Source organism: Erythranthe guttata, chromosome 5, assembly GCF_056151865.1.
Source record: "Erythranthe guttata isolate IM_541 chromosome 5, IM_541, whole genome shotgun sequence".
Taxonomy (NCBI): Eukaryota; Viridiplantae; Streptophyta; class Magnoliopsida; order Lamiales; family Phrymaceae; genus Erythranthe; species Erythranthe guttata.
In genome coordinates, this window is record NC_142537.1 from 17,121,936 (window position 1) to 17,133,894 (window position 11,959).

Sequence of the window (11,959 nt, forward strand, 5' to 3'; positions counted from 1 at the left end):
CTTTACGTACTCTTGCCAAACTTGTTCATCAATGACTTCAATGGTATTGTTTGTTTCATTCCAGCCGAATCCCGACCTCGATAACATCGTGCTTAGCGATGCATAATGTTTTTTCCACACGTGTATCTTAGAATGGATATGTGGGGTTGCTTTGAGGTCGGTACCGGGGAATTTTTGTACCATATATTGTTCAAGAGTTCCTAGAAAACCAGTTTTAAATCCATTTTCACATTTCCATCCCCTCGAGACAATATCTTTCAACCCTAATACTAAAGTCTGCTCTTCAACTACAGTCCAACTACGTCTGTTATTGATGACCCCATTCTTATTGTTTGTACCTTTTTTCGAACCAGCATTAGATTCCATGAAGCCTGAAGTTTTTGACGTAAATGTATTAACAAAAACGAAGTCTTACAAACAAACATGCAATTAAACAACCAGGTTTTCCAAATGTAACGTCTCTTACAACAGAAATACAATTTGTAATCAATGTAATCAAATAAAGTAAAGTAAACAAGAAAACTAAGCAACAACCGAAATATTGTTTAACGCGAAGCAAGCCACTCATTGTACATGTTCATTGCAATTGTATCCCGCCAATTGGTCCATTCTTCTGAACTTTCTACTGTATTAATATAGTCTTCTCCACTAATTATTCCTGGATTTTTACGGAAAAAATCATCTAATGTTTCTTCTTCGGGGTCAAAGTCATTGGTTGTTCGTATGAAATTATGTAACAGGCAACAAGCCATTATGATCCTATTTTGAACTTTAATGGGATAGTAAGAGGTACTTCGTAGAATGGCCCAATGTGACTTCAAAAGACCAAATGCCCTCTCGATGATGTTTCTTGCCTTTGCATGTTTCATGTTAAAGAATTCTCTAAAATTTCTCGGGGCATTTGAACCTTGGCCGTACGCATCAAGGTGGTACCTAGTACCTCTGTAAGGTGCTAAAAAACCTTCACCATTCGTGTAACCGTTATCAACCAGATAGTAATTACCTGTGGAATAGTACACAAGTTTACTACAACTAAAAGTGGCTAATTGGGTGAAGAATGAAGCGAATTGTAATTAAATATTGTCGTTGAGTACCCATGTACATATACAAACATACCCGTGGGGACTCGTAGACCATTGTCTCTAGTGACTGCATCCCGAAGAATTCTACTATCGGCTGCCGATCCTTCCCACCCGGTTAGTAAGTAAATAAAATTCATATTGTCATCGCAAACGGCTAACACATTAACAGACACATTGCCCTTGCGATTCCTATATCTTGGTTTATCAAGACAAGGTACACGACAATCTATATACGTTCCATCTAGTGCACCAAGACAACCCTAAATAGTTTATTCATGACGAGGATAGTGATTTAGAACAATTTTTACTAGTAGTTGTAATATGAAAGTAATTACAGTGAACATACATTTAGTACCTTAAAGTATGAAAACCGCTCGTTTTCTGAATTTTCGCCAACCGGCTTAGGGGCTATTAAAAGCATTTCGTGTAACTTCAACAAGGCTACAAGTACCTGATTAAAATGCTTGCTAACAGTGTACCCTGATCTATTGAAATGGCTTTTAACAACAACATTTTTGGTGTGATGAGCCAAAATTTGAAGAAACATTGCCACTTGCTCGGGTACGGTGACATTTCTATTCGGTTTAAGACCACCAACATTTTCTAAAACATAACATAAACGATAGAATGTTTGAATATTCATTCTAAGATTATCACGACAGGCAACATCGTTGAACCCAACTATAGAACGCAAATATTGGAGTTGGGAAGGTGTTCTTCCTATCATACTATAAGTTCGATTATAGCTATCCGTAGACCTCAAACAACGACGCTTAAATGTGGGAATAATATGCATCGACACTAAAAAGAAAATCCTCAAGCTAAAAATTAGTTGGTGCAAAACAACTATTATTTCTTCTTCTCGGTTTGACAAAGCCATCCTAAGCCAAGAAGTTCCTACAAAATATATGCACAAATCTGTTTAACCAGAAAAGCCCAATCGTGATTCCTGCCACACGTTTACAGAATTGGGACGTGAGCAGTACAGAGAACATCGAACTCTCAAATAGAATGTCAAAATAATGGATGAATATGAACGCAAACAAATTGAAACAAATTTCGCTATCATACGATACACATTTGTAAATCTAATGATACACAGAGCACTAGCAGACAATTAATATACAGATGACCAAAATGATACATATATAGCAATTGATTTAGTACCTGTAGCAATCGAGATCCGCTTACGAGAACTGAGCGATGTACAATCCAACGAATTAAGCCAAACCCCCTATGGACTCTCTTGAAGATCAAAACCCTAAATCTGTATAATGGCAACGGAAAATTCCCAATGAAAACAATCTGCAATTTCATATACACTGCAATTTTAAAAAACGCAACGACCCTGCAATTTCATATTACCTTTCCGCTAATGTTGGGTGTGGCTGAACGGGAAGCTTCAATTACAGTCTGCTCTTCAGGTATGACTGGGTAAAATTAGGGCAGCAAATTCACGGGGAATTTGACGAATGTGCGTTTATATATGTGTGTATATTTGTAATTTTTTCATTTCTTGAGGGCAACTTAGACATTACACACGCCACCCAGATGTATGGACTATCACGTGTTAATTAGTCAAGCCAAATTTGGCTTGACAAATAATAAATCATATGCGTGATAAATCAAGTGGGACCACATATCCCGAGACATTGTGACAGCCGAACCAAACACCGTATACGGAGGGACTTTTCGTCCCATCAGGCGTAATAACGCGTACCAAATGAGCCCATGAGATATTTCAAGTGGAGACTCCGTGGAAACGCGTCTGTTTTCCGACCGGAGCTCCATATTCACTGAACCGGTTCCCCAGCCAATTACACATTTCTGAACCTGAGTGATACTGAACCGGTTCACTAGTGCCAAACCAAGACTTTTATCAATTAGCATCCATTCACCTGACAATAAAATTTAAGCAAAAAACAAAATAAATAAATTTGGTTAATATGCATCCATGACTGCATAAACTTTGTCTAGTAAGACCCCGTTCGGTTGCCGAGATAAGATTAGCCGAGATAAAATTAAACAATCTAATGAAGACTAAATTATTTTATCGGGTCTCCCGGGACGTCACATAATATTTGTGGGTCGACCTGACAAGTTATTTGGGATACCGAACATCAAACAAAGTTCTGTTATTTAATTAATCATGGCTAATCTCCCCAACCAAACGAGGCCTAAGTATTCACTACTCATCAGTCCAACTCGATTAATTTTAACAAGGTCTCGTCTGATTGCCATAATATGATTAGCCAAGATAAGAGACCAATTGTAGGAGTTCCGAAAAACAGTTTCCCAATAAACCACGATTTGAGCTCATTTTTTTCCAAAAGTCCGTTCCAATTATTTAATTAATCATGGTTAATCTTACTAACAAGTGCCCTTTATCTTAATCAGAGTATAAAATCAAACTTACCGTGTGGGCGAAGATCCCCTTCAAAAACATGTTCACTTGATTCTGGCCAAATCTCGTGTTTCGATCCATCAATAGCCGTAAAAGAGATGTACGATTGAGTAGGGTGCATCAAATTGAATTTCGGGTTCACTCGCAGGCACACAAGCCTTAACAAAAAGAAACACGAGTAAAATGATCATATATTTTCGTGAGAGGAAAAAACAAAAGTTTAATTGCATTACATGAGGCACTCTAAAAATTAAAGAAAGTATGTTTAAATCGATAGTTACCTTGAAAATCCTCCCGATCCAGCACCAACTTCACGAGCTACAATACCGGAGTTGATTCTGAAAACTTTCGTCTCATTTTTCGAGATGTACAGCTGTCGCTCGAGTACTAAACCACCTCCAATATCACATTCTAATTGTACCGATTCTGTTTCTCCTGCCTGCTGCAGATCTCGTCTGTGAAGCGAAACAAATATATTTTATGGTTATAAAACTGATAGTAAACTCTTTGCAGTGCAATTTTCTAATGAATCTAAATCGTCACACCAAAAAGTGTAATTCGAGAGGGGCCACGTCATTTTTACACTTACTCAACAACGGAATATTCCTCCGAGCATCCAGCAGATCGGTGCTCCATCCCACTATATTCCTCGTAGCCATCAACATCAACTCGACTGTGAAGCCATTGAGTTCCTGTAAATATTATTTTATTAAAAGAATTACCAAAGGCCTTTTTTTTTTACTTAAATTAAAATGAATGTAGAAGACTATTTATTACCTGAGGGAATGTGCTGCATAGAAATAATTCTTCCACCAATCCAAGGTACGATTTTTAGAGCCCATTCCCCACTTTTTAATTCGAAAGGTGTCCTCGATAATTGATCTGTTCCCTTGTGTCCAGAAATATTCTCCGTATCCGGAATACTTTTAGCACTTTCTGGAAAAAAAATAAACACGAAACTAATTAATCTCTTTTCGATTTTACAAAACACTTTGTTAATAAAATAAATGCGCAGAAAAAAGTATAAAAGAAATATAGCATATAAAGAAAGAGCATATCACCTATTCGAATCCTGAGTTGCTTTTCACCGGCCGTTACTAAATCCGACACCTCACTATCCGAAGGCATTGCAATTTGCAGAATCTCTCCATCAACCCCCCATGCATCGATCTACACAATATCAAGATGCAAATTTTACTAAATGCGAAATTCATATTACGAATAATTAAAAACCGTAAAATAAAATAGTTACACACCATCGCGCATTTTCCAAAAAGTATTTGTACATGCAATTTACGGTTCGGCCTCTTTTTAGAGCCCTCGGTTCTTAAAACCTTCACGGTGACCACAGAAGATTCCCTTTCGGCTATATATGTTGTCAGAAGATACTCTCCTCTAGTGTATTCATATCCGTCACCATCATCTTCGAATAAAACACCTTCCGCTTTACCTGCAAGTTTTAAAGATTCCATATGTATTGCTTTGGATTTTGGCGCATAGATACTAAAATGCAAAAATAATGAAAATTACCGAGTTCATTTAGAGCAACCAGCAGTGACAAATCGTCCGTATGTTTTATTTCGTCAACACTTTGATAAAGAGGAGAAACGGGAATAATGGATCCTCCTTGAAGATATAATGCTGGCAAATCCTAGGGAAAAGTAAAGGCAAAAATTAATGTGTGATGTTGAATGTTCGAGAATTAGGAAAAAAATATTGAACTGAAATAATTATTAAAAAAAAAATAGTACTGGATGAGTGTCTTCAAAATCAAAACCGAGCCAGATTCCTTTCGGCAATTTGTGCTGTACTTTATATAACTCATGATTTCTTCCCGTGCTTGCATATACGAGAACTGGTCCCAAGAGAAATGAGTTTTCATGTCTTCTTAGCTCCAAATCTTTAGGATCTGAAGAAAAAAAAATTAAAATTTTATTACATACAAAAACATTACGAAAATGCAATGTAGTTGATGCCGACTCCGATTTATATCATATAAAATAAATAAATTAAATGTACCGGCAAAAAATGTCGGGGTTGCCACTGGAATACCCCTCGTATGAGCCATATAAAAGAGAGTATATATGTGGTGTAAAAGCCTATACCTCCTCCTTAACGCCAGTCTGCAAACTTCTTCACACTGTAAATAACATCATTGAAGACGTGACTAAACTCAATAGTTCGATCTTTTTATCTATTTTTTAAATAAATAAAAAAATCACTAACCTCTTCACCAAAAGACCAAGGTTCGTGATCAATTGTATTAGTTTCGGAATGTCCACGACAAAAAGGAAACAAGGAGCCAATTCCCATCCACCTTCCGAAAAGCTTAGGTGTCGCATTGCCAGCAAATCCACCAATATCGGGCCCACACAGAGGTTGGCCACTCAGCCCCTTTAGTCAAAGGTTGACCAAAATTATTAGCATAATTAACAGCATTTGCGTTAGAATCTATTGTGCATTAGAATATGTAGAAAATAAGGCACTTACTAACTGAACAACCATGGAGATACTCATGTGGAGGTGCTCCCAAGTAGAAAGATTATCTCCTGTCCACGTGGCAGCGTACCGTTGGCTACCCACAAAACCAGCTCGAGTAAGAACAAAGGGGCGTTTTTGTCCATTCGCTTGCTTCATACCTTCGTATGTAGATCTCGCCATCAGCATACCGTAAACCTGAAAAACATCAACAACAAGAAAAATAATTAGTACGACATTGTAAGCATCAAAATATATAGCCAGGTTTTGCGGAGAAGTAGTAAGTACATTGTGATAGTGTGAATGGTTCTGAATTCCACCAAGTTCCGAATCTCCCCTGTGAATATTGCTCTCGGGCATCGTCTTTGTTAGAGTCTGTGTAATAATCTAAGGTTAAGAAAAAAGAACCAAAACCTTTTTTTTTTATACTAAAAAAGTGTTGTAACTAAACTTCACCTTGAAGACAGCTGGCTCATTCATATCATTCCATATACCATCAACACCATTAGAGATGAAGTCTTTGACTAGATTAGACCACCATGAACGAGCACTGGATTGCGTGAAATCGGGAAATACACAAGGCCCAGGCCACACATCACCTAAAAATAGCAGCGGGTTTGGTTATGTTTTAATTTTGTAATTTTTAATTATTTTTTTTTCCTGTGAGAGCATGAAAGACAAGAATGTACCAACAAAAGGTTTTCCATCAGCATTTTGTACCCATATATCTTTTTCTGAACCACTATCGTATACAAAATAGCCGTCTTCGTGTTTTATTCCTGGATCGAGCATCCAGATTGCTTTGAACCCATTTTTATGAAGATCGTCTACCAGCGATTTTGGGTCTGGAAATCTTACCTGCAAATTATCACGATATATATCACTATAACCACTCCAAAAAATTTATGAAGGGTTGACTAGACGAAAACATGCCTGGTCAAAGGTGAAACAACGAAATCCATCCATGTAATCTATGTCCATCCATATGACATCACAAGGTATACCCTTTTCCCGGAATGTTCTCGCAATCTGCAAAACATAAGACAAACAAATGGCCAAGACAATTAAAAGATCATTAATCTAATCCAATGACAAAAAATAATCTCAAAAATAACATACAGTCGTATCAAGATCCTAGTATTCCTACAGATACAGTAGTATCGTTTGGCTAACGATGAAGTTGGGTTTGAAGATGACTATTGAGATTTTCCAATTGGAGAAAAATGACTTAATATACAAACAATGGAATTGTAAAAAAAACAGAGATATAAGCAAATATGAAAGGTAATAACAGAATAAATGTTCAACCTCACGAACACGTGCATCGGAATCATAGCTCCAACGGCATTGATGATACCCCAAAGACCACATTGGTGGCATAAAAACAGTTCCTAATGACAAAACCCCAAAAATTTCAGAATTTCAATTACATATTACATAATGATCATAAAAAGGGCAAATTGCGGCCGGCCCCTGAGGTATGCTCAAATTATGAAAAAACTCCTTATGTTTGGATAATTACAATCATCCCCTCAACTATGTATTGTCTTACACGTCCACCCTTACAGAGTTAAATTTACCAACTGAATGAGGGGTTTTTTCGTAAGACCATACATAGTTGAGGGAGGTGATTGTAATTATCCAAACAGAACGGGTTTTTTTCGTAATTTGAGCTTATCTCAGGTAGATGGCCGTAATTTGCCTTTATAAAAATCCGAGTTTCACTTGCCCTTTTTAAAAATGTAAATACTAAATAGAAACACAAAAGCATATTACCAACTGCTCGTGAGAAAGAGACAAGAACATCAGTCGGTGAAGCAAATGGACCAAATGTGATTACGGGATAAGCTGATGACGAAACGAACTTTATATTCGATTCTTTCCGCAAATCAATCTGCTCGAACAACGGCGTGTCACTACAAAAGCCAACTCATCAAGCAACAAAAAAATCATTAAAATAAATAAATCACAAGTACCTCACAACGTCTAGTTGTATCCGCAAGAACTCCCAAAGCCTCTCCATTTGGAAGAACCGCCAAAACCCAAGGGTGTGATTGGTACAATGAAGTTGTTCCCGATCCATATCCCCATGCATCTGTATTCCACGTAAAAATCTGTCACAAAATAATAAAATTAAATTGATTTCAAAATAGCATATTACTAAAAACGACAGCAGAATGAATCAACGGGCTTACCCTCTTTCCTGTTCGCTCAAGTTGCCCGCTAACTTCTCCAGTTCCATAAAACGAGGTGTTCGGAGGAAACTGAACCACAACAGCCGAATTGAATCCAATCAATTAAAAAGATTTAAACAAAAGTATATATTGCTAAACAGTATCACATTAATTACCTGTATATTAACTATTTGTTGTCCCAGTGAACATTCGAAAGTGGGAATATACGTCGGGACTTCATCGACATTCGCAAGAGGGGTATCTCTAGCTTTTGGATTTTGAAAAGAAATGCTTGGGAATGCAACATTTCTATCATCTGCGGAACAGTCGAAGCGGAATACTCCTTCCTCGAGAATTGACTCGAAAATCATTTTCCCGAATCTCCCCTCCGAATCCGATGATTTCCCTTCTTCGTACCCAGCCATCTTAGATACCACTACGGATTTTTTATTAATCAACCACATTTTAGCTTTCGACTTTCTATATGCCAAACAGTTATATCAGGAACCCCTCAAAGATTATGACATAAAACAGACATGAATTAAACCAAGAATATGAAGATTTTTTTGGGGGGTAAATTACGGCCACCCCGGAGGTAAGGTCAAATTGCGAAAAAAACCCTTATGTTTGGGTAATTACAAACACCCCTCAACTATGAATCTTCTTACATGTCCATCCTTGCGGTGTTAAATTTAGTGGAATCTTCTAATAGATTATGAAGAATCTTCTCCCGTTTGTATCCGTTTTACCACATTCGAGCTCCACATTCTGAAACAAGATGATCAGAAGATGTGCCTCTTGGCTTGTAAATATCAGATCGTGGTGCATTCAAAAAAACATCTTGGCACAAAACGAGTACAAACTAGAGAAAATTCCATGTAATCTAGAAGATTATGTTGAATTTGACACCATAACGGTGGACGTATAAGAAGATTCATAGTTGATGGGTGGTTTTAATTACCCAAACACGAGGGTCTTTCTTGTAATTTTATCTTAGTTAGAGAGGTGGCTGTAATTTACCCAAAAATATTTGATCACAAGTAAAAAAAAAAAAAAAAAAAATACAAATGCAAGACCATCTAACTAAGAATAACACATACCAAGAAACTCCACAAACATACTTCTTGGCACATTTTCCTTAGATTCAAAACAAATAAAGTATCAATGAATGAACTTAAGAGTTTCTTGATACAAGTTATTCGATCCCAAACACCTAAAACTTAAACCAGAGAAGCCCTTTGAACTAAAAGTGCTTTTTGAAACAAACTTATTCAAATTCAGATCAAAAGGGGAAAACAAATGCTGAAATCGAACTAAACCTGATCGTGTGAAGCAGAAAAGCTGTTGAATTGAAATGGCGCAGAAAAGTGATTTTTCTCAGTGACCCAGTTGAAGTTGTTGAAATACAACTGCAAGATGAGGCGGTAAAGCCGACGGATTGCTGCCTGTGTCACATATACATACATACATATATATATATATATATACATCAAACAATCTCTGCTTAAATGCGGCGATTCCTTCAATTTTATTTACGAATTTCAAATGACTGAATTTTAATTTGGGAGAAGGAAGAGATTAATTTAATACATTGCGCTGAATTGTTTGCCTCAAATCAGGTAGAGATTCCTCCCATCGCCGGCCGCGCGTGTTTGTCACTTATCTAGCGCCACCGTGAAATTTCCTGTACGATCGTGTGGCGTAGTGCTGATGGGTCACTCTTCATCGTTTGTTTTTTAGCAATTAATACACTCTCCCATCCTTTTAAATATTTTTAATCAGATTTAAATGGTTTATATATTCAATTTCATAAACAATATGAAATAATACAGTTCAATTTTATCGAGTTAACATCGCTAAATTTATCTTTTGATAAGTTTTTTCGTAAGATGATAATACATAGCTGAAGCATGACTGTAATTACCCAAACATGAGGACAATTTTTGTAATTTAATTTTAACTCAGGAACGGTGACCCTAATTTGCCCATAAGTATTTGGTTTCTAAACTCTAATGTATGATTTGTTGGAATAACAAATTATTTCCCAAAACATTCTTTTCCAAAACTAAATTAAAAAATAATATACATTGTTACATGCTCTTGATTGTAATATGTGAATGAATCCAACAACCTCTTAAATATTTATAAACAATTATGTACTTATCTATTAAGTGGTACGTTATAATTAGGGGTGACAATTTCTCAACTTGGACCGGATTTGATCCGGATTTATGTGAATCGAATTCAAAAGGAACCGGATCTAAAATCAACATATATGAATAGATTTAATATAGATCGAATTTAGACCGATCCGAATTGGATCCACATGGATTCATTGTATTTTTAATTCAACTTATGAGGTTGAGCATCTCAACTTGTAGGGTTTAATATTTCAACTTATGTGGTTTAATATCTCAAATTTCACAATTACACATATTCACACACACACACACTCTTCACACACACACACTCCTCACGCACACACTCTTCACACACACACACACACTCCTCACGCACACATATACACACTTTTTACACACGCGCGCACACTCACACACACTTTTTTACACACACGCACACACACTTACATGCACATACACACTTTTTACATACTTTTCACACACATTCACATATACACACACTTTTTACACACACACACACATATATATATATATATATATATATGTGTGTGTCCACCCTTGCAGTTTCAAATTTAGTGGAATCTTCTAGATTATATGGAGTATTGTCACTTTTGTATCCGTCTTATCTCATTCGAGCTCCACATTTTGAAACAAGAAGATCATAAGATGTGTTTTTTGGCTTGTCTATATATATCAGATTGTGGTGCATAAAAAAATGTATTTTACACAAAACAAGTACAAACTAGAGCACATTCCTCGAAATCTAGATGAGTATGTTGAATTTTACACCATAAGAGTGAAATGTAAGAAGATTCATAGTTGATGAATAAATATAATTATCCAAACAAGAGAGATTTTTTTCGTAATTTGACCATACCAAATGACTCGTTGTAATTTAACATTAAAAAAAAGAAAAAGAAAAAAAGTCAAAACCAAGACATGTCAGTGTCATTACTCATTATTATTACATTCTTGGTCTTATAGTCAAGTCGTAATATATAAAAGTGTCATTATTACATTCTTGGTCTTATAGTCAGGTCGTAGTATACATACAAAAAAAATCAATACGCTTGGGTGCAAGTTGCAAAGAAAATTTTAGATTCGAAAAGTTTCAATTTCGGAACAATTTTATTTGTTCGATTTTCAAAATTCAGGTTTCCGATTTTTTCCAATTTTTTTGGATTCAATTGGAAATATATATATAAAAAGTTGAAAGTTTTGATTTCCGATCGATTTAGTTTCCGAAATTAATTCCATTTTTTTTATAAATAATATATATTATATAATACTTATTTTAAATAATTGATGTGATTGTATTTTATACTTTATCGGCATGTCAAAGACAGAGTCGAATGGATTGTATTGAAATTTGAAATAGCCTTTTTGAGAAAAATCAAAATAATTTTGGAAGTACTAAATCAGTTCTAATTCAAATTCCTAAATTTTTGGAATCTAAAACTTCATTCCAATTTCAAAAGGTCTCTAAATTTTGGAAATTTTGGAAAAGTTTCGGAAATCACATAAGTTTCAAACTTAGCGAGATTTTTCTGAGAATCTCATAATTTTCCATGATAAGAACATCCACGTCGATAAAAGTAAAATTAATAGCTATTAAATTTTATTTAAAAAAAAATAAAAAAATATCATAATATCCAATAAAACTTCTACCAACTTGTTATG

The 11,959-nt window shown here is 35.6% G+C and overlaps 1 protein-coding gene across 1 annotated transcript; it reads right to left on the reverse strand.

The window, feature by feature from the left end:
- Positions 1-2,645: 2,645 nt before the first annotated feature.
- Positions 2,646-9,861, reverse strand: LOC105967148 (uncharacterized). Its single transcript, XM_012991729.2, has 23 exons — positions 9,729-9,861; positions 9,458-9,583; positions 8,315-8,618; positions 8,160-8,228; positions 7,941-8,078; positions 7,741-7,858; positions 7,273-7,355; positions 6,898-6,993; positions 6,654-6,822; positions 6,421-6,563; positions 6,253-6,339; positions 5,977-6,162; positions 5,713-5,880; positions 5,506-5,626; positions 5,238-5,395; positions 5,017-5,137; positions 4,743-4,936; positions 4,548-4,656; positions 4,264-4,422; positions 4,076-4,178; positions 3,768-3,941; positions 3,499-3,644; positions 2,646-2,980 (listed from the first exon to the last, which is right to left on the reverse strand). Coding segments are annotated over exons 1-23 (3,294 nt in total). The 5' UTR covers positions 9,731-9,861; the 3' UTR covers positions 2,646-2,660.
- Between the last annotated feature and the right edge of the window lie 2,098 nt (positions 9,862-11,959).

Bases quoted from the DNA above. Each gene is read 5' to 3' on its own strand.
- LOC105967148 (XM_012991729.2), bottom strand. The intron at 6,163-6,252 runs GTACTTACTACT...GATGTTTTTCAG, and splicing joins ACCATTCACACTATCACAAT to GTTTACGGTATGCTGATGGC. The intron at 2,981-3,498 runs GTAAGTTTGATT...TTTTATTGTCAG, and splicing joins AGGGGATCTTCGCCCACACG to GTGAATGGATGCTAATTGAT.